The 25,992-nt window shown below is 37.3% G+C and overlaps 1 protein-coding gene across 2 annotated transcripts in view; it reads left to right on the plus strand.

Annotated features, from left to right (window-relative positions):
- ST6GALNAC3 (ST6 N-acetylgalactosaminide alpha-2,6-sialyltransferase 3) overlaps positions 1-25,675 on the plus strand; it is a 220,453-nt gene extending 194,778 nt beyond the window's left edge. For both annotated transcript variants that reach the window (XM_026854445.1, XM_026854447.1), the window contains exons 4-5: positions 23,343-23,450; positions 25,047-25,675. In XM_026854445.1, the coding sequence (XP_026710246.1) occupies positions 23,343-23,450; positions 25,047-25,233 (295 nt within the window). In that variant the 3' untranslated portion in view covers positions 25,234-25,675. The remainder of the gene's footprint in view (positions 1-23,342; positions 23,451-25,046) is intronic.
- The last annotated feature ends 317 nt before the right edge of the window (positions 25,676-25,992 follow it).

The raw sequence follows: 25,992 nt of genomic DNA on the forward strand, positions 1-25,992 counted from the left end.
TACATTTCCTTGAGCCCATTATAAAAGATTTATTTTTAAATTGGATTTTTTTTTTTTAAATTTTACAGCTGGACAGAATGAGACTGTTTGTTGAACAAATGGTGTTAAAATCCCCAAGTGTCTGACTTACTTCAGTAACGACCAAGACTACTTCTTGAGCCAGCTGATGCTCTTTTAACGAGTGCTGCTTGTCAGAGGATCATATCTGCAAGTTGCTGTATAAAATAACCGTTTTCCATGAGTTCATAAAGCAGTCTCTCTTTTGAAATGGATGAGGTAGTGTACCAATCTCTGCAGCACAAAACAGACACTTGTTTGAACTGAAAGGGGGAAAAAACGAACCCAAAATCGTATGACAAATTTTTTTCTTATTTTTTTCCCCTTGTTTTCCCTTTCTATGACAGACAGCTTTGTGTTTGTACACAACAAGCTCAATAGATTTTCTATTGAAAATAGATTTTCTTCAAGAATAAAAATGCTGAAATACAAGCTTCAAAATGAATTTCAGCTTTGGCCTGACTGAATTAATACAAGCATGACAGGTTGCTTATTTAGCAAACTGGGTGGACAGTAAGATAAAGCCTTTTCATGTGACAAGACATCCCTAAAAGGTCTCTCTTTGTCCCTCGTCAGGTTTTTCAAGGCAAATCAAGAAGGGACTCCCAGACAAATCAAAGTGACAAGTTCAAAACAAAACATGTGTGTCCTTTTTTTAAAGGAAGATCATCCCCATACCAAGCCCAAGCTTATTAATATTGCTTTCTGACAAGTACAACCACTTTATGGTTTTGCTGAGTCTGTGGACTTGATTGCTTTTAAATAAAACTGTACCATGTAACTACTGTTCTACCACTACTACCGATGGATTCAAAGCTGAGATCATGCAGTAAAAGAACAGCATTTAGTAGCCCTGCCATCAACCTGTTCTTTTTAATATATATGTTATTTATGGCTGCAGGTTAGGTTATACCCTTGAATATCACATTTCTCACCAGAAACAGCAATGAGTAATTGGGTACTGCAGGGTTTAATGTGCAATACTGAGTCATTTTGATTAGACCCATATTTTATCACTTGTGCTATTAACATCAAAGATTTTTTAAACTACAATACTCTACACATTTGGTTTTAATGTGAATTAAGGAAATGGGGTTCTAACATACTCAAGTACCTTAGACTTTTTTGTCCCATCCATATCAAACCAGCCTAAGTCACTGATAAAATCCAGATAGCACTTGTGTACAAACTAACTCTGTCCTATGAATATGAACCCCTGAGGTTAATTCAGATTTGTTCAGAGCCTCGAACAATGTAAGTAATGAATCTTTCAGACAGTTAATTCAAGCAGAACAGAAATAGAATCCACTTAAATGTTACTACTGCTTGGATTGAATCTTGGATTGAAGATCCAAGTCTCAGTGGATGAGATCTGCAAATCCCAACTTTGCAGCAAAGAGAGGTGATGACTTGGTCTTTGTTTTATTCAATGAAGTGACTGCCCTAGCTTACTTTCTGACCAGAAACATAAATATACAATTCTATTTTGCTCTAAAAGTCATTTTTGTGTTTTGTAAACCTTCCTCCATTTTGCAGATCTTACATCTAGGCTGATAAAATCATGAAGCGGGAATAATAACGATTTCTTGCACAGAAAAACGTGTATGTTAGAGATGTTGGTTGAATGTTTCACCTCTATTAACCTCTCTTCCAAACCAGCAGAGAAGTGGGAATGTTTACTTATCATACAAATTCAAACTAAGATGCTTTTCCTGTGAGCAAAAATGCTTCCAAACTTTGTTTGCAAGGGTAATGTCTTGTGTGGTTTGCTGCATATATTACCCTCACTGTAGTTTTTAGAATTATTCCGTGTTAATATTGGGCAGGAAGTAAGAAACATTTTTACTGGTATTTAACGTATTACATCAAAACTGGTTAAACTTTTATCCATGTCCATCCATCTCAAGTTATCACAGATTTTCCTATAGTAACTAAGTTGCTATGTTATGATGCAGGCTCTATATATGATACTTAGCATGCTGCTTCTCTTTAGTGTTCCAGGCTACACAGAAAACAGCCTCTAGCATATTAACTGCCTGTTTCACCTGAAGTAAAGCAGGAAAGCGTTTTAAAAGATAAGTTTTCCCTTGTCACCTTTCCTGCTTGTACTGTAGATTATCAGAGCCCCACGTGTAAGCAGAGGCAGATATAGAGAAAAATGTGTTCTTTAAACCAGAAGAACATTTTTCTTTGCTGTTCTATTAATATCTGACTGAAATAAAAAGGAAAAATTCTGAATAAATTACTACAGGCTTCTTAAATCCTGTAAAATTATTTTTTAAACAGGGCTTTGGCTAACAAAAATGGGATCTGAACATGTGTGTAATGGAGCCAGACTCACAGAGGAAAATGATAATTTCTTATGTCTGTCACCTGTCAGATTTCTTTAAGAGTCTAAGTGCATGTGTTATCACTGATAACCAGCCTTACTCCCAAATAGACCAACCAAAGCCTAATTTTTAGAGGTAAATCTTAGAGTCCTTTCAAAGTCCAATTTCAAAACATGATCCTGTGTTACCCTACAGAGGCCATTATCAACTAGATTTGTTTGCACCAAATGTAGCTTTGAAAGGATAGTGGTGGTAAGAAATCAGAGAGAATCTCTCCTCCAAAACTGAACAAGGAGTGATAACAGTGCAGGAAGAAGTGCTAGTCCTAAAACCTGCCTCTCTGCTCCAGTGGTTTTACACCAGGGGTTTAGAGACAATACACGTAGCCTCATAGTTGTGATTGTGTTGAAACCGATGGTAAGATACTATGAGCAGCGTTCAGAGCAGGTAGCAATCATATTGCCATATATATCTTGATTAGTCCAGGACAAAGAACAGATGGCATGAGAAGGAGATGGATACCATGAATATGGAGTGGGTGGCAATTGTAGCTGGTCCAAGCTCTGAGACCTGAGAGAGCAGTATTGGTAAATAGTGATAAATGTGAGAGGGCTGTTTACTGGGTATTACAAGCTACAGGAAGACAGAATGGAGTTGTCAGCTACCTGACAACTAATTTTTATACATGAGGGGTTTTTTTATGGCTGCTTTTATTCTGTGATGTGTTGTTTCATTTGTTTGTTTGCTGCCAGGCATTCACTGTGAGATTTTAGGATTCCCAATTTATGAAGAGATGGCTTTATGTGGGAAAAGCCTGTGAGACCAACCAGGGAAACTGTGGTTTCACAGTTAGAGAAGATGAATTCACAACTAGTAGTGAATGTTTAAGCCCTGGTTTTGGGGTAAATGAATATAAGCAAATACATTTGACTTTCCTTTGAGTTTTGTCCCACAAAGTTAATCGTTTTATGTTGATTTTTTTTATTGATGGTTCCTCTTCTACTCTGTAGTTACTGTCTGAGGAAAAGGAGTGCTCTGAAAGCCAGACAGAAGAGGAAAATACTCCAAAGGAAGTCAGACTATTAGTCTCCTGAGACACCCAGTGTATAGATTTCTTTGGCTTATGAAAGACACATCAGTCACACCTCCATTCAGGATCAAGTCTAGCCTGTTTCTGAGACTTAGTGTCACAGGCAGCAAGTAATAACTCTACAGTGGAGAGATGACATGTTTCAATGGAGATGCCAAGGTGTAAGCACGGATTAGTTCAACTGACCTTTTCTTGGCAGATGCTTGAGAAGGTGTAAAATGGCTTAGCAAAACCCATGGGAATACATCTGGGATTCTAAGGATTTTATTCCTCTGCACTTACTGTGATACTTATTTTTATTCCAGAAGAAACCAGAGGCTAATGTTGTACTGTTTCATGATTAGAAACTTTTGACTAAATATTTTTCTTACTGTTTTCTTAGGAGAGTTTATCTCTGTGACTAATACATATTTTAGAGTATAATATTAATAGTTATAGACCTTCAGAAGATTTTTACTTCTGTTTGCAGGATAAGAAAATGAGTTTCACAGTTCCTCACAGGGAAGCTATAAAATAATTTCTGCTTCATACCAAAGAAATATTTTCAATATTTACCATAATTGCACTGTTTTTCTTCTAAATAATTCTTGTCTTTTCTAACTTCAAAGCTGGAACTTTGAAAAAGGCTATAGGTACATTTTTTCCTTCAGGAAGATTTTGTTCATTTCAGGTGAGGTCGAAGCTCATTTGTGGACACCATATAGGTTAAAATTAAGATACTGTTTCTGAATGATATATAAACTCTGTAATGAAAAGTGGTTATTTTCCTTTGGCTTCAAAGCTGATTGCTTACCCTTTCCAGTTCAGTTTATTTATTTTTGAAGTTTTATTCAAACTTGATTGAAAAGAACATTTTGGAAAAGATGGAGAACAAGAAATACAAAACCACCAAGACCATGAGGTCAATTTATTGACGGGAATTCTGCACCATGTTGGAGATGGGGGTTGAACAATATCTGGCTCTTTTCTATTTTTGTTTGTAGGATCCTGGATTCTGTGGCATGGCAGTCACTTTGATGTCTGTTTTGTAGTACAGTTGCATTTGGTGGTGGGAGGAATGTGCAGGGTTGGCTGAGAAAACAAACCTCTGAGAATTTGAGCCAATGAAGGATGGCACTCTGGGAAATCAGTTTACCTATATTTCAAACCCGTGTTCAGTGAAAGGACAGTCTGCACAGTGAAGCACACTGGAAGAGGATTTACTGGGGTTTAATCTTGTTTGAAATTCTGTACTTTGAAAAGTTCTCCATGCATTCAAGCCAGGATGATTTTTCTTTGCATGCAAAAACTAGCATATATCTCAGTTTTTTATCATAATTTGTGGAAACTGTTTTTCCTAATAGGGAGTCATCAGGCTTATCAGGTCTGCTTGAGATTCAGGGGCAGGAGCAGGCAGGGATTTTCACTTTTTAAATGGACCTCCAATTCCTTTTCCATCACAATTGCATGATTACTGGCACATTGCCTACCTGTGAGGGAGACATTCAGGAACTGCTGGGAAAAATTGTGTACAGGTAGTCGTGTTGCAAATGCCTGCATACCCCTTGTGGGATATGCCATATTAGTTGTTGCTTTGTGCAACTTGTGTTTGCTAGGCACATTGTCTTCCTGTTGTCCTATAGTCTACTATGTGTTGTTAATGCAATTGGCTGAGAATTATATTTTGTCAGTTTGCTGCTTACTCTGGGCTTGATCCTATGACTCTGATCAGAGTACTTCTGGTGGTTTCAGTGGGAGTAAGAGCAAGCCATTTGGATATCTCACTTATCTTCTGTTAATAAGTCAGAATGCATACTTAATTTACAGGTGTGCTAATAGTTTAAATCCTTTTGCTTTCAGTAAGTATTTTGAACAGAAACTGAAACTGCTCTTTATTTTGGAGCGCTCAAAAATGTGAAGGTAACCTAATAATTCAGTACAACTTTGTGCAAATGCTAATTCTTAGCACTTGGGTAGCTGAGGCCCTTTATCCACAAAGTCATTTGTATATGAGTACAGTACAATGTAATGTCAGAACAAAAAACAAAAGAGATAACAAAGAACATAAAACCCCTTCATTTTTATGGCATTGTGAAAAAAATTAATTTGGATTGAAACTGTTTTTTTAAACAAAGAGGAGGGAAGAAAAGGATAGATCATTTTCTAGAAGGTGCATTGAACTCATCTTCTACCTGTTGCTACTGAATGAAAATCCATAGTAATGTAAGCCTCCACCTAAACACTCTGTCAAATATCTTTTCTGTCTCTCCTTGTGATTATTTCTGAACAAAGTTAAGCACCTAAGGCAAAGTACTGAAAAGCTCTCACGATTATTTGCTTAGGGAGGAGTACTTCACTAGTGGTCTTGTCTCAAGTTGGCAATATTCGTTGCATTGTATAACATTTGAATTGTAGGGGTTTATAACAAGTGTTCAGGTAAATAACAATCTGGTGCCAGGTAAAAGATACAAAGAGGTGAATTGAATGATATTTAATCATAACTGTGTCTGCTATTCAGGCTCCTGGAGTGGACTCCTGGAGTGGCAAAGCAATTGCCATTACAACGATGATCTTTGTATGTGGATACTAGGCATGCTTTGATACAGGCTTGAAAAAGATGTGGTTCCAATAATTGTCTTTATAGGCACAAAGTCTTTTGAATCTGTTTACTTGTCTGTAATCAAAATATCAGATATTCTGCTCTCCTCAGATTTGTTTATTTTCCCAGTTTCCTACTAATAGAAAATTCTAGGAAGGAGCTCTATCAAAGCTCATGAATGCACATTCCCAGAGGGTCAAGATACATATTCCTGGCTGGACTGCTTTAAGACACAGCCACTTCCTAACTCCCCAGTGCCAAGTCAGCTATCTGATGTTGTGCTTCTGATGTACATGAGTTGGTCTGGTCTGGTTATTTTGCTTGAAGCAGGTTAGAGACCTGCATCACATGCTGCTGAATTGTGGGATCAGTAACCTCCAGTTGTTTGCTGGTGATTAACGGCTGAAGCAGTAACATCATCTACCACACAGCTCGATTCAGGCAGTGTTTGACAGGCTGTAACATCATCTACCACACAGCTAGATTCAGGGCAGTGTCTGACAGCTTGCTGAACATGAGTGAGGATGGTACGTAAAAGCATAGATTTAACTGAGCTGTATAGACCTAGCTTTGTCCACCCAAGTCTTAGCTTTTCTGCTTGTTGGTAATATTTGTCCTTGCATACCTTTCATAACACTGTGAGGTCTCGTTTACTTGCAGTATTAAACTGCTTAGAAAGAAGTATGTTGGCAATGTATATTTCAATTCTGGATTGCAGTGTAAAATGCATTTTTTTTATGGTTAAGTTTCACGCATTCATGCAATACAGAATTGCATTTTATGCAATTTATGCACTAGTAAAATAAGTTATCAAGAAGACGTAATTTTGTATTTGTTATGCCTTCATCCCAGAACTCTCTTCATAAAAGGAAACTCCAGAAATCTCAAGGAAAGTTAAAAAACCCTTTCTGGGAGAAATGAGGTTTGTCTTATGTGTTCATTTACTGTGGTATTTGAGGACTGAGAGAGATAATATGTAGCATCTTTTCAAACACTGCTCTGTACAAAACACTTCCACTCCAGCTGCTTCTTACAGTCTCTATAAAATCTGTTTAAATGTTATGGAGGCTGTCTAGTCTACATTGTAGCTTGCAAGTTAGAAATGGGCAACTCATTCCACCGTGTGTGAAAACAAGGATAATTTCAGACTAATCCTTTGCATGCACTAAAGAAACCAAATAAAAATACAAGGTAAAACAAGAGCAAAACATCACTCAAGGCCTAGAGGAGAAGTGACAGTTCCCTATTTGAAGAGCAACTCTCTGGTTATGCTTGTACAAGTAAATGGCAGACTTGAATGATCTCAGTTGAAGATCTTCTCTCTTCTTCCTCCACCTGTATTGTTGTTCTTAGGTACTTAGAAAAGCTCTTGCTCTTGAACAATTGCTGAAATTATAGTCTGAGTAATTTTAAGGAATGGTCTTCATAAAATAGTTCAATTTATACTCCTTGCCCCTACCAGTAAATTTTTATTTCTTACATCCTCTTAGGAACAAATTGAAGGAAAACAAAGTCATAATATCACCACTAAAATCATTCAATATTTACAAAGAGTGATCCTCTAGTATCTAAAAGCTAACTCATGTGTTTTGTCTGTAATCATAAGGAAAATGTGTGCTAGATCTAAGTGCAATGTATGTCTATGGTATTAGTAAATCAGTTAGCTTCATCTGTGCCCATTATATACATCTGCAGAGGTAGTCATGACAAAGTGTGTAATAATGAATACTGCACAGTGGAGGACAATACTGTACAGCATAAAGGATAATGCCATTACTCTAAAATAGCAAAGCCCTGAGCAATGCTAGTAAACCTATGAGGAGGCGTACAATGTCTGCATTGTTTCATATGATAATAATCTGTGTATCCATGTAGTTTTCATAATGATAGATGGATATGAGCAGTTCAAGAAGAAATTACCTGTTTATATTGAGTAATTTCCATATGAATAGTTCAGGGTTGTGAGTTTTCTTGTTTTGCTTTTCTGAGATCTGCAGTTTCTTTCTAACACTGGCTTCTTATCACAAACTTGCAGCCATACAACCTGATCTCATCAGATCAAACAAGTTAAATGTAGTCAGATCCAGCCAATACTTAGATGAGCGATTTCCAAGATAATTCAAGAATGCATTAGAAAACTGCTCCATATCAGTATTCCTCTCTTGCCATCACTGAAGAAGCATCTCCCATGCTGTTGGGGAGTTCACGTCATCATCCTCATCCTAAATTGTCCTTTATCATTGCCATGCTGTTCAACACCTTCCACATTCCCCCACAAGTGGTGGCTGCATTTGCCAGTGTGTATGTGGTCTACCAAGAACCGTTTGAAATGAAAGGTATTACATAAGCAATGGTGCCAGCTCAGACACTATATTTTATATTAGCTTTCTGCAGCCCTGATTTTAGTATATCCCAACAGAATGTCAGTTTTGAAGCACCATTTAGGTCAGTCTTTGACTGGAGTGCACAGAGCACTGTTTGCTTTTCAAAAGTTCTTAGGCAGAATCAGGAGAAGTGCTGGCATGTACCTGTCAGAAGGGCAAGCATGTCTATTATGATCTTCTGTGAGATAAAACAGACTGATGATGGCTATTTTTTATTCCTTTGTAAGATGTGATTTAATTGGCTTATTGAAGTTAACTGAGAGCTGGACCTGGACATTGCATCTGGAGGTTTCCATTTGCTTTTACTCTAAGCCAGTTGACATAACATGTCTTGATCCAAGTGAACACAAAGTGAAATCTCACACTTTGTAGACTTCTGTTTCTTCTCAGTTTTGTGTAACAGCTACAATTCTACCTCCTTTAGAGAAAATGTATGGGAAATCCATATGTGAGGACTGAACATTATAATAGGCAAGAGCTATGGTAAAGAACACCAACTCACTTGTAATCATCAAGCTATAAGATAGCGTCAGTGCAAAGTGAAACAAGAGGCTATCAAATCTATTGCCAGAGGAAAATACAGATTAAATACAAATAAACACGAAATACAAATGAAAGATGTGAGCAAGCTTGTTAAATGAGACAGAAGGAGCCCAACAAACTGAGTATTTTTTTACTGTTTAATGCCATACTCCAGACAAATATTACAGTTAATTTTTCAAAGAACAAAAAGTCATGCTTTTTTTCTGCATTTTTTCCTGAATAAATATCAAAACTATGAAACAATTTCCTTAACTGAATGCACACAATGAGACATGCAGAAAAACCACTATTAATGTGATCATAATTGTGAATAGGCAATGACAGCTGATTTTCTTGTTCTAAGACAAACATCATCCACCGTTTTGAAGGAAAACAGTGTGTGGCATCACTATACAGGAACTGTGTATAAAATAAAGAAATTTCTGAGCCACAAAGCTAGAATCTAGATGTGTTCTTACCACAGGTTTAGGGTGGGCCCCATATTAGGGGGCCTTATCTCCAAAAGGTACTTCTGCCTGCATACCAGACAATAGACTAGTCTCACAGAGAAATTCAACTCTGTCAGAAGTAGTTCCAGTGACTTCAGTGAAGTTCTGCCTGATCACACCAGAGTGAATTACACTCACTGCTATTAATTTGGAGATTCAGTCCATATACTGTATCAAAATGCTGATGCATATGCTCTGAGAACTTACAGTGAACATAGGTCTTCAGAGCAAAAGGTAAAATGAAGTGAGGTGTCAATCATTCATAAATCTCTTGTATCTATATATGAAGCTGGGTAGGAAATCTGATTACATATCAAGTTTGTACACTTATAGAAGGAACAAAGGAATAAAATATCTCTTTGTTGATGTTCTTTCTTTCAGTTTGGAAAAAGAAATAAGAATATTTTCATAAATATTCTGGATACTTTGTAATATGCACTTTTGCGCTATTTCCTTCCTCTGGTGCTAAATGCGTATGTTCATTTCCAAAACCTCTAAAGCATAGACAAGTTTGCCATGACTTTTAAATTTGGATTTGGGTAAGAAAATCCAATTTATACAGGCTTGAAGAGGTTTTGTTAATACCACACATATCTGAATATGCCTGTCTTTGTGCCTTTGCTGCATTTCACATTGCCTAATATAATGTTCATCATGGTTTTAATTTTTCCTCAAAATGGATCTCTTTTATGTCTGCTATTAACCATCCTTGCCAGAGTCATTGAGCACAAGAAATTCAGTATCTACAAGATGCAGAAACTGCTTTCTTCCTTGCACTCATGTAATAGGTAATGGATGGTTTTAAGAAAGGATCTTTACTCTGTGCTTTACCTATTCATGTGTAGGATTTTGATTTCATTTGAAATGAAAGGCGTAAACCTCAGGTCTGAAAACTAATAGAATTTCTGCATTTACCTGCTGATCCATAGCCTTTAGGTTAGATTGTGTGTCAGCCAGCAGTCGGCTTGTTGAATGAAGCAATACTTTAAAACTAAAATGAAAACATTTCTGTTATATGTAGCCTGACACCAGATATGAAGGCAGATTTCTGGTGGCTTATTATTGGAAATATTTTCCAGTGTGTCTGATAAGCGAGACTGAACAAGCTGTAGGAAGTAGACCTAATCAGATAATGCTGACTTGCAGACCAGAAAAAAGAGAAGAAATGTATTTTGCCCAAGTGCTATGCCTTTTCTTGCCGAGACTGAGGACAAAATGGCTAGTGTCGTGGCAAAAGGGACTGTAGGCATCAAGGACTAAACCTGCTGGTTCGTGAGTGTGGCTGTTACACCTAAGCCTATTTATTTGTATATATTCATTGTCTGTATTATGGAAGGTTCATATGTAAGTGCTCAAGGGAGTTGGAGATCTAGAGATGGGGATGGGACAACATCAAATTGGATCAGCTATTTGTTTTTCAGTAAGTCTAGGTATGTTTTTTGTAACTTCAAAGGACTTGAAGATACAGACTTGTGAGGAAGGTCCCCCTGAAGGATTAAGAGCTGTATTCTGATCAGACTCTCAGGTCATGCACATCCTTCATGGAAATACCTTTGAACACTGGGGATGTTAATAGGATGAGCAGATTCTCAGTATGATTTGAGGAGCATTCATGACGTTGCAGCGTGGAGGACAAATGTCTTGTAGAAGTGGTTAGAATGAGTTCCCCAAAAAAGTGAAGATTCCTTAATTATTTTCAATCCTAGATACAAAGTGGTAGATACCACAGATTGATTTTTAATACTGAAGGATATTTAACACAGCTTCATATTCTTTCATCTCTTCAGACTGCATGTAGATGATAGATTATATCAAATGCAAACATAGTGCTGCATTAATATTGCATGACAAATGTGCATACTTTTATTTGTTGGGCTAGACACTTTTTTTTAAACTATTGTTGGAAGATACTCTAAGTTTTTTTGAAAACAGCTCAGCTCTTGGCTTTGTACCTTAAATGTCTCTGCTGAGGGGAAAAGGGATTTAATTGCATAAAACCTACTCTGCACTGAGTTTTCCAAACTACTGCACGATTAAAGTTTTAAATGGATTGAGTGACTCTGTAAGTATGTTAGCATTCATACATGTCTGGAGTAAACATGCCATCTGGGGCTTCTGCTTTATTTTTCTTACTGTATATTTGGAATTCAAAATAAGGTTTATTTTGTGAGGAAAAAATCAATGAATCATTTCAGTTGTCCCACACTTTGTATAACTAATTGTAATTAGTATAATGTCTTTCTTGGCAAGGGCTTATCAGGCAAATAGCATGAAGAGGCAAAGAAAAAGCCTCATAAAGAATGATGTTGTTTTGTAAAGCTAATTGTGATGCTATCTCTGGTATTGCGTGTGATTGAACTCTTAATTTTTTAATCTGGTATTCCTTCCAGCAATCTAGCTACTAGTGTTACCTGTGGTTCCCTGTAGTAACTATATGACAGATTTTTGGCAGTGTTAAATTTTACAGTTTGGTGCTAAAAAATGTAGTCTTGAGTCATCTACATTGTAGCAAGTGGGCTGTAGTTTCTAGTGTAATGAATGAGCTGGTTTTAATGTTTGTTACGCAAATCTTATAGATAAGAATTCACTTAACTGTGATGTCCTGAACGGAGAGCAGCAACAGCCTCCTCTGATGCATGCTGTCAGGTGTGTGGCCTTCTAAAGAGCAGCTTGCCTGCAGAGCTTCCATTGGCAACATATCCAAGTCTTAACTATATGATACTGGGAATCACTGAAAAGATGATGTCACTAAGAGCAATATAATATGTGACAGAGAAATCAGAGCACACTGTCCTGCTTCATGAATGTGTTCTAATAATTTTGGTTCACTGGAAATATCAGATCCCTGAAGCTAACTGAATTCTTCACCATACTTGATAACTAGGCATTAGCTTACACTGACAGTGAGCTGGCTAGATGATTAGTCTAATAATTCTTGAGTTTACTATTCTGAAAGAGCTGAATTGTGAAAGACTTGGAAAATTAACTAATTTGCTACTTCGGCTGATAGCAGGGAAGCCATAAAAATTCTCCTTTAGAGCATTTCACTGCCATTCTAATAAGTATGGAGATTTTTCTCCCAGCTTCCATTCATACAATTACCCTCCTGCAGTCCATTCAATGAATATGAGAAGAAAATACTCTGCAATTGTCCAGTGTTGAAGGAACTGTGCAGTGGGCTAGAAGGAAATATACTCTGATCCATAGTTTCTCCTTGTATGAGCTTCTCTGTGGCAGTCTTCTGCTTTTCTAAATTGTTTGCTGTATTGCACTCTTTTCTAAAGGCTGCTGAGATTAAAAAATGAACCATTCTTTGTCTGTTCTGCTGAATATGTCTGACTGCAATCAAGGTGCTGCCTTCAGTGTAAATATTTGTGTTGGTGGCTGCAGGCATCTGGCCTTCAAAAGACCCTGATGCATAAATGTAGTGTCTCTTAGTGAACAGAAGGGGAAAGACAAAAGCTAATCTTGCATGTCCTGATGATTTGGGACCCTATATTTCAAGTGGAGCTTTAAGTAGACCTCAGCCTCTTCTGTCCACAATGTACATGAGCAAGAGGTGCCCATCAGAAAGCCATCTACAATGTGAACAGAACAATGGAGAAGATAGGGGAAGTTTCAGTAGCTCAGAGGCTAGGATTATTTGCTGCTTTGTAGGTAGCTGAACAGAGGTGAGATAATTAAGAAAGCAGTGAAAGGCTAGAGACATTTGAATGGAATATAGAGAGTCAGTAAGACCATAATATTGATACTAAACTGTAATGTGTGTGCGTGTTTCATTAAATTGTATGTCAAAATAATAAAAAGAAAGAGAAATGTTTTGTTCCTTTTTTACTTTAAGGAAAAGTTAATCTGGAGGAAGTTACAGTAGTAAAAAGGGAAGGCAACATCTGTATTAATTAGCAGTTCATCTTCAAAGCTTGACTGATGGGTTATATTATGGCCTCTTGCATTTGAATTAAAATTCAGACCCACGCAATTTCTATTTTTATCTCCATTTTTCCACATCAGAATAATTTGTCTGGATTTAAGATTTCATTTTTGCTAAAAATATTGATGTTCCATAATCTAAAATGAACTTCTGGTTGTGCAAATAGGCAGTGTGGAGAAGAGCACTGTGGCTCCAGATTCACTTTTGGAAAATATGGATTTATAATAGAATGCAGTATTGTAGGACGTTTCTGTGGAACAGTAATAGCAAATCTTGCATTTATTTTATTCCATTCTATCTGCTATACTTGGTGGAGAGATTTTTGCATGCATGTTAAATTACTACTTATATACCTGCCTTAAATGTAAGGAAGGAAATCTCAGTATGCATCAGTTCTCAGTATGTGAGAACTAGGGGTAAGGATACGTATGTTCTCTAAAGAATCTGTTTCTCTTGATTATTTGACAGTTAAGCTCTTTGGGTCAAGGACTGTATTATGTGAACACCTTCCACTGTGAGGATACGCAGTGCTGCTGTAATGTAAATAATCAGTGAGTAATTTAGAAACAAATGAGGAATTAATTTTAGAATACCTGGAAACATTCTCATGAATACCACAGCTGGGGAGAGACAGTTGTTGATAGAGGGATGTGCACCAATGAAGGCCTTATCTGTGGGGTTCGAGTTCTCTTTTTTTCAGTGAATAGTTTCCTTTAGGAAATGAGACTTTCCATTAATGTTATGGCTGGCCCTCCATAAGGTTTTTTTGGATGAGCATCCATCCTCGTGAAAAGCAAAGTTCTTAGATGAATGTGAAATGTAGGAAGAAAAATGTAACACTGCTTTCCCTTCCATGTGAACATCAAAGAAGTGGTGATTGAACTAACACAATGACTGCAGATTGCAGAAAATTTAAAAGGATATCAGCTGGTGTACATCACTGTCGTTTCTATCAGCTGAATATTTGGTCCAGTGTTCTCCCCACTCAAATGAATAGAGTTAGGGTACAATCTCATGCTAGCTGCTCTTTCATTTTCACCACAGCAGTAAAACAAAATACCTTTATAAAAGTCTGCTCACATCTCTAATGACACAGACATACAATGTGCACCTTTACAAAGTTGTCTCATACTTTTGCTTTAAACATAAAAAAAACCCTAACCTAATAGAAAATATTTTTATGAAGAATTTAAGCTGCTTTCAGCCAAGGTTAGATGAACTCCCTTCAGCATCTTGCTTGACAAGGTAAGAGCTAATCAAGAAATTTCTCCTGTATTCACAGACAACAGATTTCACTAAAATATGCAGCTAGGAGTAGTAAGTGTCCTTTAATACCAAAAGAAAAGGGTGGGAAAGCCTGCTGAATTAAGCCTCTTTGGGGATCCTGGATTAACTGCAGCTCTGTTTAGTTTACATCCTCCCTGGAGAAAAATGTGCAGACCCAAACCAGCAAGTATTGATTTAAGTGAAGATGCAGGCCTTTTTTTTTTTTTTTTTTTTCTTCCATTTGGCACACTTTTGAGTTTTGATTCATTTTTGGTTACAAAGGATGAAAATCTAAATCCCTCTCTACTCCCTTTCATGCTGTGGGAAAATGTGGAACCAGCGCTCAATAAACTGCATGCAGCTACTGGTGAAGAGTTCATAACGCTGTCCTACAGAGGCCTGTGGGACAAGTTGTGAAACCTGCGCCAAGGTTTCAGCCATCACTCCCTTTGTCACAGCCATCAGGGACTGCAGTAAAACTTTGACCTATCATAGGCCAATGGAAAGTGGAGAATGGTGGGATAAAAGTATACCATGGTGCCACAGCTAACTTCCAGGCTTGAATACTGTCCAGGGAACGCAGATTTGGCATTACATTCCATTTGCTTCAGCCACTGCAAGCATAAGTAACTGTCCTATGAAGCAAGTGCAATGCTGGCATAGACCAGAAGAGTTGTATTTCCTGATAAGCTCAGTCTTCCTAAGGGTAGAATGAGTTTTACTCAGGTGATTTTTGACGAGAAAAATGGCTGTGTAAAGATGCCAACATCTTAGCCCTCAAATCTGATTATGTGAATTTAGTTTCCCTTCATTCCAAACATAATGGCATAGTTGTAATGGTTGACACTTCTGTGGATCCTCTTCCAATTTAACCATCCATTTGCTCATCAATGAAATCCAAGTGCAAATGGAGATGTGTGGAGCCATACCCTTCACGTTCTGCACAGTGCACCTCCAGTGGGTCAAGGTAATCATGCATAAACTGCTTGACTTCAGATCCCAGGTGGCAACTGCAACCAGGGCGCTTACAAAAGGCATCTTTTACTAATAACGAGCACATGCAATAGCATGGGCAGTGCTTCAGACCACAGTTTGTATTTAAGAAAGGGAAATGAAAAATTCCTGATTCAAGAGAATATATATTTCTGGAAACAGAAGGATTAGGGAAGAGAGTGGGGAAGAAAAAAGATTGGGATTGTTGTGTAAACAGTTTGCGCCAAGAGCACAGTTTGTATCTGAAGACTCAGTGCAAGCTGCACAAGCCAAATAGCTCTAAGAAATTTAGCTAGCATCTCTTGTTCTCTGTGGGGGATGCCATTCAGCTTGAAAAGATTAGCACAGGTTTTCCTGCACAAGAATCACCTCAAAATAATACATATATATGTGTGTGTGTGTGTGTATGTATCTCAGTTGGAAGGCAGGGTTTACAATTATCATTCTTTAGTCTTGTTACTCTTCTCTGTACTTGCAGAAAGCTGGACATCTATGATTACTTGATAAACAGGAATTCTCCTTTTCTTTTCCGAGCTCAGCAGCACAGGCATCTGAAGGAGCCATCCCTGCCCAGATGAAATAACTTCTTTCTCTTGTTGCCTGAGTTCACGACTGAGCTGAGATGCATCAAAGTCAGGTCAAGGAATCAGAAATAAGGAAACTATTGAAGCCTGTGCAGTAGAAGTCTATTTCTTTTAAAGGGTTTTTTTGCCCCCGCCCCCCCTTTGTTTCAGGTTTCCATGCATGTATTGAATAGAGCACAGAAAGAGAGGAAATATATTAAAAAAATATGTACACAACACAAAGATTGGAACTATATGCATAAATTACATACCCAAACAGATGCCACATGAATTTCAGTAATTGCAGGAACAGATTCTTAATCATTTCTAATATTGGTTTTGCCTGTCTTGACAAAAATTGTAAATAGTAAGTCAAATAGGGCGTAGATGAAGTTAAATACAAAGCTGTAATTTCTCTGTTCCCTTTTGTGATCATTCACAAGTGTCCTTCCTGTCTTTTTTTCAAGGCCATTTTGACATAGGATTTGTTAATTGTTACATCTCTTTTTACATCAGATCGTGAGAGGAGATTCTCATGGGCTAGTTCATGACCTAGGAGTAGCCTTTACTGTGGGATTGTAGCAAACTCAACTGAACTGGAATCTCATCCTCTGTCTTCCACTGGTGTGGTATTAATATAGATAGAAAGCCTATATTTCTGGAGGTTAATTGGACAGTATGCCACCTGACTGCCATTTATTTTCAGGTTTCACAGTAAGGATGATCTACCAAGAGTTTGGGCTGGCAGAAGTGCATCACTTCTCCTTTCCCAGGTACATCTTGCTGGGCACAGCCACTGTCTGAATTTGGAATGTGGGTCTGTGCTGTTTGTAATGCATTCCACTTGTTTAAGCTTTGCATAAAACCATACATGATGGATAATAAAACATCTGTCCATATATAAATGTTTCACTTTTCAGAATGACCTGAAGCACTGCGTGGGCTTTTGAATGTGTGAGACAGTCTGCTCACTGCTAGAGGGGCATGGGTGTTTATTATTAGATGTCCTGCATCATTATGGAATGCAAAGCAAGCACATGCGTGCACACGCACACGTACAAAAGAATGAATAATTATGATAAACAACTGCCTAACAGGTATCTTTATAATGCAGAAATAGCAACAATTTTAACCAGGTGAAATCAATTCTCTGTGCTTGCATCTTCATTGCTCTTGTGCTACTTTTTCTGCAGAAAGTATATAATGAAATTATTAGCAACAAAGCACCGAATCTTACAGAAAACAGAATTAAATTTAGGCTACTGCTAATACTCTTCAGTATTTAGAGTCTTATCCTCCTCCTGTATCAAGCGTAATACTTCCCATCTTCCTCTCAAGAAAACAGCTTGCTGTCATGAGAAGTATATGTGCTCCTCAAAGGAGAGGAGCTAGGAAAATGAGCCTTCCTGTCCTCTCAGGGGTGGGGGCATTTTTCTGTCACCTCATTCTAATCTGTCATTTACAAATCTACTTTTGATATGAAGAGGAAGGCATAGACCTAAGTTGTGACTTGGGGAATGTGGGTGTTTAATTTGGCAAAGAGTTGTTCAGTGGCTATATTCAGAGATGCTTCCTCAGAAAAAAAAAAGAGAAATCTCAGTCAAGATAAGTACAATGGTAGCATTAATTTGTATAGAATTAAGTAATGGACCACCAGTTGGTGTTGGTAGATAAATATTCCATATTTTTAGTTGTAAGGAAACATACTGTTATTCAGCAATGCAAAAACCTACAGTAACCCATGGAGAAAAAGAGCTAGTTGTCTGTAACAAGAGAGTGCGGAGGAGACAGGTACCTTCTGCTCTCATTCCTGAGAGTCAGTCAGGGATGAGGCTGACACAGGGCCAGTAGCAGAGAGACAAGCAAAACCAGAGTATACTGACTCCCTCTCAGAGATATAATGGTATCTTGATGCACTGCGGATACAAATAAGGACCAGAGATGTGTCTACCTGAAGACAGCCTAAGCTAATCTTGACACAGTTCTTGAAAATATTTCTAGTTATTTTGAATAATTTTTACAAATCTTTGAGCACGTTGGAAGGACATCTCACATTATGAAGCCTCCACTCTGTGGTTTACAGTCTCTTTGTTTGTTTAGGCCAATACCGTTATTTATACTTCTTTATTAATCAAGGGGCCTGAGAAGCTGCTGCAAATAGAGCTGCTGATGATTCAGTAGTTTGGTAGGAGGGTCATCTGAGGATTAGAGTCTGTAAACAGCCTTTATGAAAAGATAAAATTTTTTGTCAATTAATTGGCCTGAAGAATCTTGTCATTTCAATCTGTCATTGTTGAATTTGATTTTACTGCAATATTTTGAAATGAAGCAAAAAAGGAAAAGTGTCTAGCTAATGCTTTTGGCAAGCTCTCTGTTACTTAATAGCTTCTTGAAGTCCTAAATTTCTTCGTTTTTCATCTTAATTAAGACTTTTAATTGACCTTCTGTGCTCTCTAATTTCTCCCAATAAAGAATTAAAGAATAGGCTTCTAAATTCTTTTCTGTAATCAGATTGACGTGAAATTGCTAGTCTACAGATCATCTCCGCCTTAACAAACATTTTTTTTCCATTTTTATTTTTTTACCACTGAAGTCCCCACTGGAAATTACAGTCCATTGAACCATAGAGCTAGAATTGATTGTGCGCATAAAAATACGGGAACAACTGAACAAAGCAAAGACCTTTCTGGAATTCCATGGTAAAATCAGAACTCAAGTGACAACAAAACTTTTATCCAATTTGAACTCTCCTGCCCTTGATCATTAAGAAAATATTTGATGTTCCTCCATTTTCCCCTGATGAGAGAAGGAACTAGTTTTCCCTTCATTTAGCCTACATCAGAACATGGTTATAGATGTCAAAAAAGATGAATTTCAGTCACCAACATTTTTACGGGGCACTCTATTCCATCTTCTTTATATCAGTTTCTTAGGCTTTTTGTATCAGAAAGCCAAGGCTAAAAACCCTGTCTAATTGGGTTTTTTTAATTATTTTTAAATTAAAGCTTTATGTATTACACATTACAATTCTAGCAATCCTAAACGTGCTTTTTACCATTTCCTTCTAAAATATATAAGGGAAGTCTCCTTTTTAAGGTGGTGTGGAGAAACTATAGTCCATTTTTTCTACTGGAGTTTATGGAAAGCATTACTAAAAATGTAAATTCTATGTTTTGAGACTTGAAACTTGCAAGTAACTGTTAATCTTGGAGCTTACTTTTATATTCTGAGATGAAATAATGACATTTTAAGCACTTAAACCTTCACTAAGAGCAAGATAGGCAAGCATATACTTTGTTTCAAGCATCTTAATTAAGTTGATTCCATTGGTCTTTTCATGTGTTTAATGTTAAGCATATGCCTATGTACTTTTCTGAAACGCTGGATGGTATTTAGGAGGATGAATTACATCCCAATAACTAGCATTTCTTTAAGAATCCTAATAATGTAGGAAGTATGCAAAATAAGCTTTCATTTTCAAGATAAACAGACAAAGCAACTTTTTGTGAGCATTGCCTTTTTATTGCTGGATCCAACTGTAAATCATGTCTTGAACACAAAACCATCTTTTTAAATGTATTTTTTGAAAAATAGTGCATTATTTTCTCCTGAGCTGTTGAGACAATTTCCTGCCTAGTTCTGGTGCCCCATTAATTTTAGAGTATAAGAAACAGTCACTGTAAGCCATAGGGAATTTTGGATTAGCTGCACACACATATACATTACAATAGATTTGCCTATAGTAGTTCTATGGATCATGTTTAAGAAACTCCAGTTTTCCCTATTTTGGGATTAATGTCCTCCTTCCCTCAGACCTTTGCAGTACCATAGCCTTGTGCTACACATAAATGGAGGATTCTTTTCTTTTCAATGTGTAAAATTTGAGATTTGAATGCAATTACAGTAACAAGAGGAACTCTTTCTAATGAGTCTCAAAACGCCCTGGTCAGAAAACATGTAAAACTCTCCTGTAGAGAAAGAAATTAAGTGCACCGTGTTAGCATAATAGCAAGGGCTGAAACATTGCTTTGCACTACAGTTTTATGGGATGATATTTTAAAAGGCATTCAGAGATTTATGACTTTTTAGGGACAGTGTTTTCACGTGTCTAATATTGCTTTCATTACAATGTCGAAAGTATGTTTACAGTATCAGATTGCATTCTAAGGTGTTACCAAAACATCCAGAATCCCCACTGCTTAAGTATTTTCCCCTGTATCCCTATGTATCTTCAGAGGAAAAAGTGGGAGGAATGCTTTGTTTTAAACTATATTAATCTGTATTCTGTCATGTACTTCATCTCCCAGGGAAGGTATCTGGGAACTCACTCTGCTCTTTTTATTTATCCTGCCAGTGTAGTATATAGATGAGAGGACTAAGGTCCAATGGTGTTAAAACAAGGCATGAAATATTGATTAATTCTTTTTTAAAATTCCTTTTTCCTCCTGAGTATAGCAAACTTCAGATGCTACTGTCAATGTAGTACTCTCCAATAAACCTCCATTATCGGAAGGGTCCTGATAGTCATAGTGTTCTTATAAATGGTTATTATGATTCTAAATGGCTTTAAAAGCTCAAGGCTAGTGTTCTTCTGGTGCAAGAGCAGAAAGCAAGCTAGAAGCAATGCAGCTTTTTATCATGGCAGAATGTTACTCTGAAATAACATGAATTGGATTGGGAATTCTCTTTGCTAGAGAGTAGCAGAACATTCTGTTTGAAGAAATGAAGACCCTAACAGGACAGATAAACAGATGTACAGTTTCATGACTATAAAGGCATCAAGAAGCACAATTATAGGTGGTGTCCACCTAATGAAACAGGTATTTGACACCCTGCCTTTTGTTCCCACTTGTCATTCTTCAATACTGTTGGGATTCAAGAGGTCTGTGAGAGAATGGACATGTGAGCAATCCTGTGTGAGAACAAGACTGATAAGAGCCTCAGTGTGAGCAAGAATGTGATAAGGATGTGACCCTGAATGAGGGGGGAGAAACTCTACGAGACAAACAACCCCCGGAAGAGGTTGGGACGGAAGAGGAAGTTCCACAAGGCAGGAAGCCTGGCAAGGCCGATGTGGCACTTTTTACCCAATCATAAGAAGGTTTAAAGTGCGGGCTAAGTTAACTGTCCAATCTTGAGGATTTGTACTGCATGTTACATGTGCAGGAGAACATTATAAAAGGGCTTTCTTAGTTGTAATAAACCAATGCTTGATCACATTGCTTCTGTGTGTGCTCAGCTCTCCCGCACAACGCTGTTAACCCTTTACTTACTGTTTCTAGAATGGTCCTTTATGAAAGGAGCTAAACAGATACTTAGGAGTTTTCCCAAGGAAATGAATGCTTCAAGAAAGGTAGAGATAGAAGTTCACACCAGCTAACCCATGAAGGATGATAGACAGGGGCAAGGAAAAGAAGTTGTAGCCCAAACTACTTTCGGTGTTCTTGAGTACAATGAAACTCTGTGGGAGTTGAAGTAAATGTTTTTCACTAAAAGAAGAAAACATTTGTTTAAACTGGAGTGTACTGGAGTTTCTTTAGGAATGTAAAGCTTTTGGAGCTTTTCTACCATGCATAATAGAAGGTATTCATCAGAGAAGGAATTTGAGTCTCAGTCCTGTATGTGTCAGGTAAATGTCATTATAAAGGTTGTACAACTACTTTTTCACCCATGATCTTAATTAGCATTTAGTCAAACTTCAACAAGCACAAGTGAGGAAGTAACACAGAATCTCAGCCAAAGCCACTGATTGGCAGATTTACCTGGAAGGCAGGAGACGGTAGTATTGCTCTGAATCAGGAAGAAGCACCTGAGGTTGGTTCTTCTGTCTTGCAGGAAAGTTAGGGTTTATGGACTGGATAAGTTGCTATATGATATTATTTTTCCACATGAAAGCTTTATCCCTACCCCAGGATGAAAATGTTTTCAGAAGATTTTGTTGATGGGGATAACTGATTTTCACATGGGCATACCTGGGAGTTCTGTTGCTGCAAAACTTAATTGTGTGCAAACCTTAGGCTACTTTAACTTATGATGGAGAACAGACTGCTCCCTGCTGTACCCAAAAGCTAAGTGCTAAAATATGTGGCACAAATGATCCCCTCCTCTCACTCACACCCAACTCTCTCAAATTGAGCAGAAGTTGGGGCTCTATTAAGATGGTTTTATGACTTTTGTGATATCTTTCTTTGGAAAATGCACAAATTAGTTATAATTTTAAGGTAATTATTTTCATTTATTTTAGTCAAACTGAAAGTAATACAGGCAGAAAGCTGGACTTCAACCAGTTTGTAAGCAGCAAGGCCTAAGTGTGTTCTTACTACTTATGAGGTTTTAAAGCAGTAAGTCTTGCTTGCTCAGGTTATATGGGTATCTCTACCGACTCCTAGTCCCCCACTGGTAACACCTGCCTGAGAGAGTGAACAGGATTTGATCTGTAATTAACAATGCATACATTTGCTCACATAGCCACTGTGTGAGCCGAATCCTTACACATGTCATTTGGTCTCACAAATGCAAGTAATACTTTTGAACTGATTTAATGCAACTAATTATTTGAGCAAAAGTTATCAATCTGGGCACTGTCCTCTTGTGTTTCTCTCTCTCTTAGATTATCTTAAAGAATGATAAGACAAACTTATGTAAAGGGATATGTACAGAATTTTGATTTTCAAAGCCTTGTATTAGATGGTTTTCTACCAATGTGTCCTTGAAAGTTTCATTGGTATGTGAATTTTCAAGATGAGGCTAGCACACTGCAGATTAAGATTTTGCTTGTGGAAGAAGCTCTCTGCCAATAGTTTGTTTTTTGGTGAACTTTATCTCATTTTGCACACGCTACTAATGGCTATCTTTTGGATGTAAAAATAAATTATTTTCTGTCTCATGGGAGATGCATTGTTTAACTTCAGATATTTAACATGGTATTTTTTCTGTGGACAATGTCCCCAGGCCGGGAAGAATGAAAGCATATATATAAATAATTCAAAATATTGTATGGTTTTGACAGATTGTCAAGCTGTTTAATGCCTTTTCTCCCAGGTTATAGATTATATTTCTTTGATAAAGTGTTGATAATTTCTCAATGCAATTTGTTTTGTGTATGTTGTATTTTTACAGAGTCCAGTCAGGTTCATATCTCAGTACGGGTTGGTTTACCTTAATTTTGGCTATGGATGCCTGCTATGGAATTCACGTCTATGGGATGATAAATGACACCTATTGCAAGTAAGATCACAGGAAATTATTTTCATACATCTACAATTCTGCTGTCTTGTCAAAATTTCACAACTGATTTTAATATCATAAATCCAAAAAATGGATCAGGCAGTCATTTCCCAGTGTTTTCGATGTGACACTATTGTCAGCATATTTAGCCCTGATATGTCATTTGCTGTTGATAAAATAAAAACATTTAAAAAATCTAACATCAGAGGTCACATGGAACTATTTTTAATCAAAGATCTTTTGCAGTTTCTGAATTAGCTGCAAACAAAGTATTTGCATACTCCTCTGACAAAATGTACTTACTTCTAGTGCTAAATCAAATCTTTAGAGGAAATACTAATATATTAGATCTCTGAATGCCAAATACACCTGGAAGTGAAAGAAACTGATTAGCCCAGGATAGTTACCTGAAATTACATTTCACCACCACTGAGCAACCTACTTGAACTTTCTAGGTTATATATGGATTCCTTTGAGTAGTAGGGGGTTTCTAATTAGATAATAAAACAAGTCCTGTGAGCTTTATCACAGTAAACTGACATAAATTCCAACCAACTACTGTTAGTGACCTTACAGTGACAATGGATTAATCCTATTGTCAGAAGTATAACTCTAAATACAATTAAAGCACGTTAAATGCTTTAATCTGTAGTGTATGGTAGAAAAATATAAAATAAAACTATTGCTCATTCAGAAAAGTAGAAAATGTCATAATCAATGTATGATACTAGTACAAATCTATTCTTCTGTACCTAGGCTGGTTCAAATCTTGCATGTAACCAGTCCAGTGGGTACTCAGCTCCTAGAGTAAAGTCTTTGTGCAGACACTCACTCCACATTCTGTGTTACTCTACTGTGGGATGCATTCTTGGCAAAAAAAAAAAAAAAAAAAAAAAAAAAGAGGAATTGGAGTCACAGCTGTTTAATTAGGGTATCTTAACATTAAAGGCTGACTTTTTAGAACTTGCAGATCTCACTGATTGAGTCATCCAGATGGAACGAACATATGTTGTTCTTTGTTTATGAAAACACAGTGGGCGCCCTGAGATGAGGGGTGACAGGACTAAAGTTGTCCTCACAGGGTTCAGCCAAGCTGGCATTGCATAGCCCTGATGTAAAACCAGTAAACAGCATGATAGCACTTCAGTCAGTTGACAGCAGAGAAGGATTAAAGCTGCAATTCTGACTGCATTACCTGCTTATAATATGTATTAGTCTTATAACTGCCTTGTTCAGCTAGTGCAAGAACCAATTTCAAGAGTTGGGACTATCCAATGAGAAGACTTGCTTAGAGATAGATGGAGCCTTATGGACTGAGTCCTCCAGGTTAAGTAAAACGTGCAGTACACATAAGAGCCAGTCCATCAGCTTCTTACTAACTGATAAGATCAGCGTATGTTGAGAGATACACTTCTTTTCATTTTCTATAGGTAAATTGATACAAATCACGCTGTAATGAAAGCCTTTCTACAATTTAGCAAAGGAGCTCAGGTGCTGACACATGAAAAGGATTTCAGATAATTCATGTATAGTATATATTAATGTTTTTCTTGGAAATAATACTTAGGTGTATCTTTTTTTTTTTTTTTTCCCTAGGTCAGAAGGTTTTCGTAAAGTTCCCTACCACTATTACGAGCCAGGAAGAGATGAGTGTGAGGAATACTTTCTGCATGAAAACGCTCCATATGGAGGCCATAGGTTTATCACGGAAAAGAAAGTATTTGCTAAATGGGCCAAGAAACACACAATAATATTTACACACCCCAACTGGACAGTGTCTTGATACTGGTTTTCTTAACTCTCCCTTAACATCATATTACAAAAATGTCTGAGTTTACAGTAATTTTGCTTACATGTGGCTGGCCTTTCTCAGCCTAGGTAACACTAAACTAAAAACTGGAAGACAAAGAGGGTGATGGTTCAGCTGTTAAGCAAAATTAATCCTCTGTGGAAGGCAGACACATTGTTTATTTCTTAGGGTTTTACTCCACACAATGCACTTTATACTTTAACTGGATTTTACTTCAAGGCAGTAGCAGTTAAAGAGAGATGAGATTTCCTGTATATACAGGTGCACACAGAGAACATGGTTGTCCTTTAAAACTTGTCCATCACCTTAGTTAATTAACTATAGCACTAGTTCCATTTGAGGTACTAGTAGAAATTTTCCACAAAAGAAATAGGAGGAAAATATAGACCTCTAAGGTCTATGAGTGAGTAAATTTAAAAAAAACCCACTTGAAAACATTGAAAGATGTGAGCACTTGCATATATGGTAAAATTAGAGATGAGCTAAACATGGTTCTTGAACTGTACACAACTCTTTCATGAGTCTTTCCTCAAAGCTCCTGATTAATTCATAACTTCTGAAGTGCAGCTTTCTTCCACCCTGGTTGGACTGCACCATCTTGTGTTATATACTTTTTGAGGCTGTTGTCCCACAGTTTAGCCCCAGCAGCACAGCACTTAGCAAAGACTGTGTTTTGCAGCCCATGCTGGACCTTTGGCTGCTGTGCCAAGCCTGCTATCAGTACCCAACCTG

This window comes from Athene cunicularia (genome assembly GCF_003259725.1).
Source record: "Athene cunicularia isolate RWA chromosome 8 unlocalized genomic scaffold, athCun1 chr8_part1, whole genome shotgun sequence".
Classification (NCBI taxonomy): domain Eukaryota; kingdom Metazoa; phylum Chordata; class Aves; order Strigiformes; family Strigidae; genus Athene; species Athene cunicularia.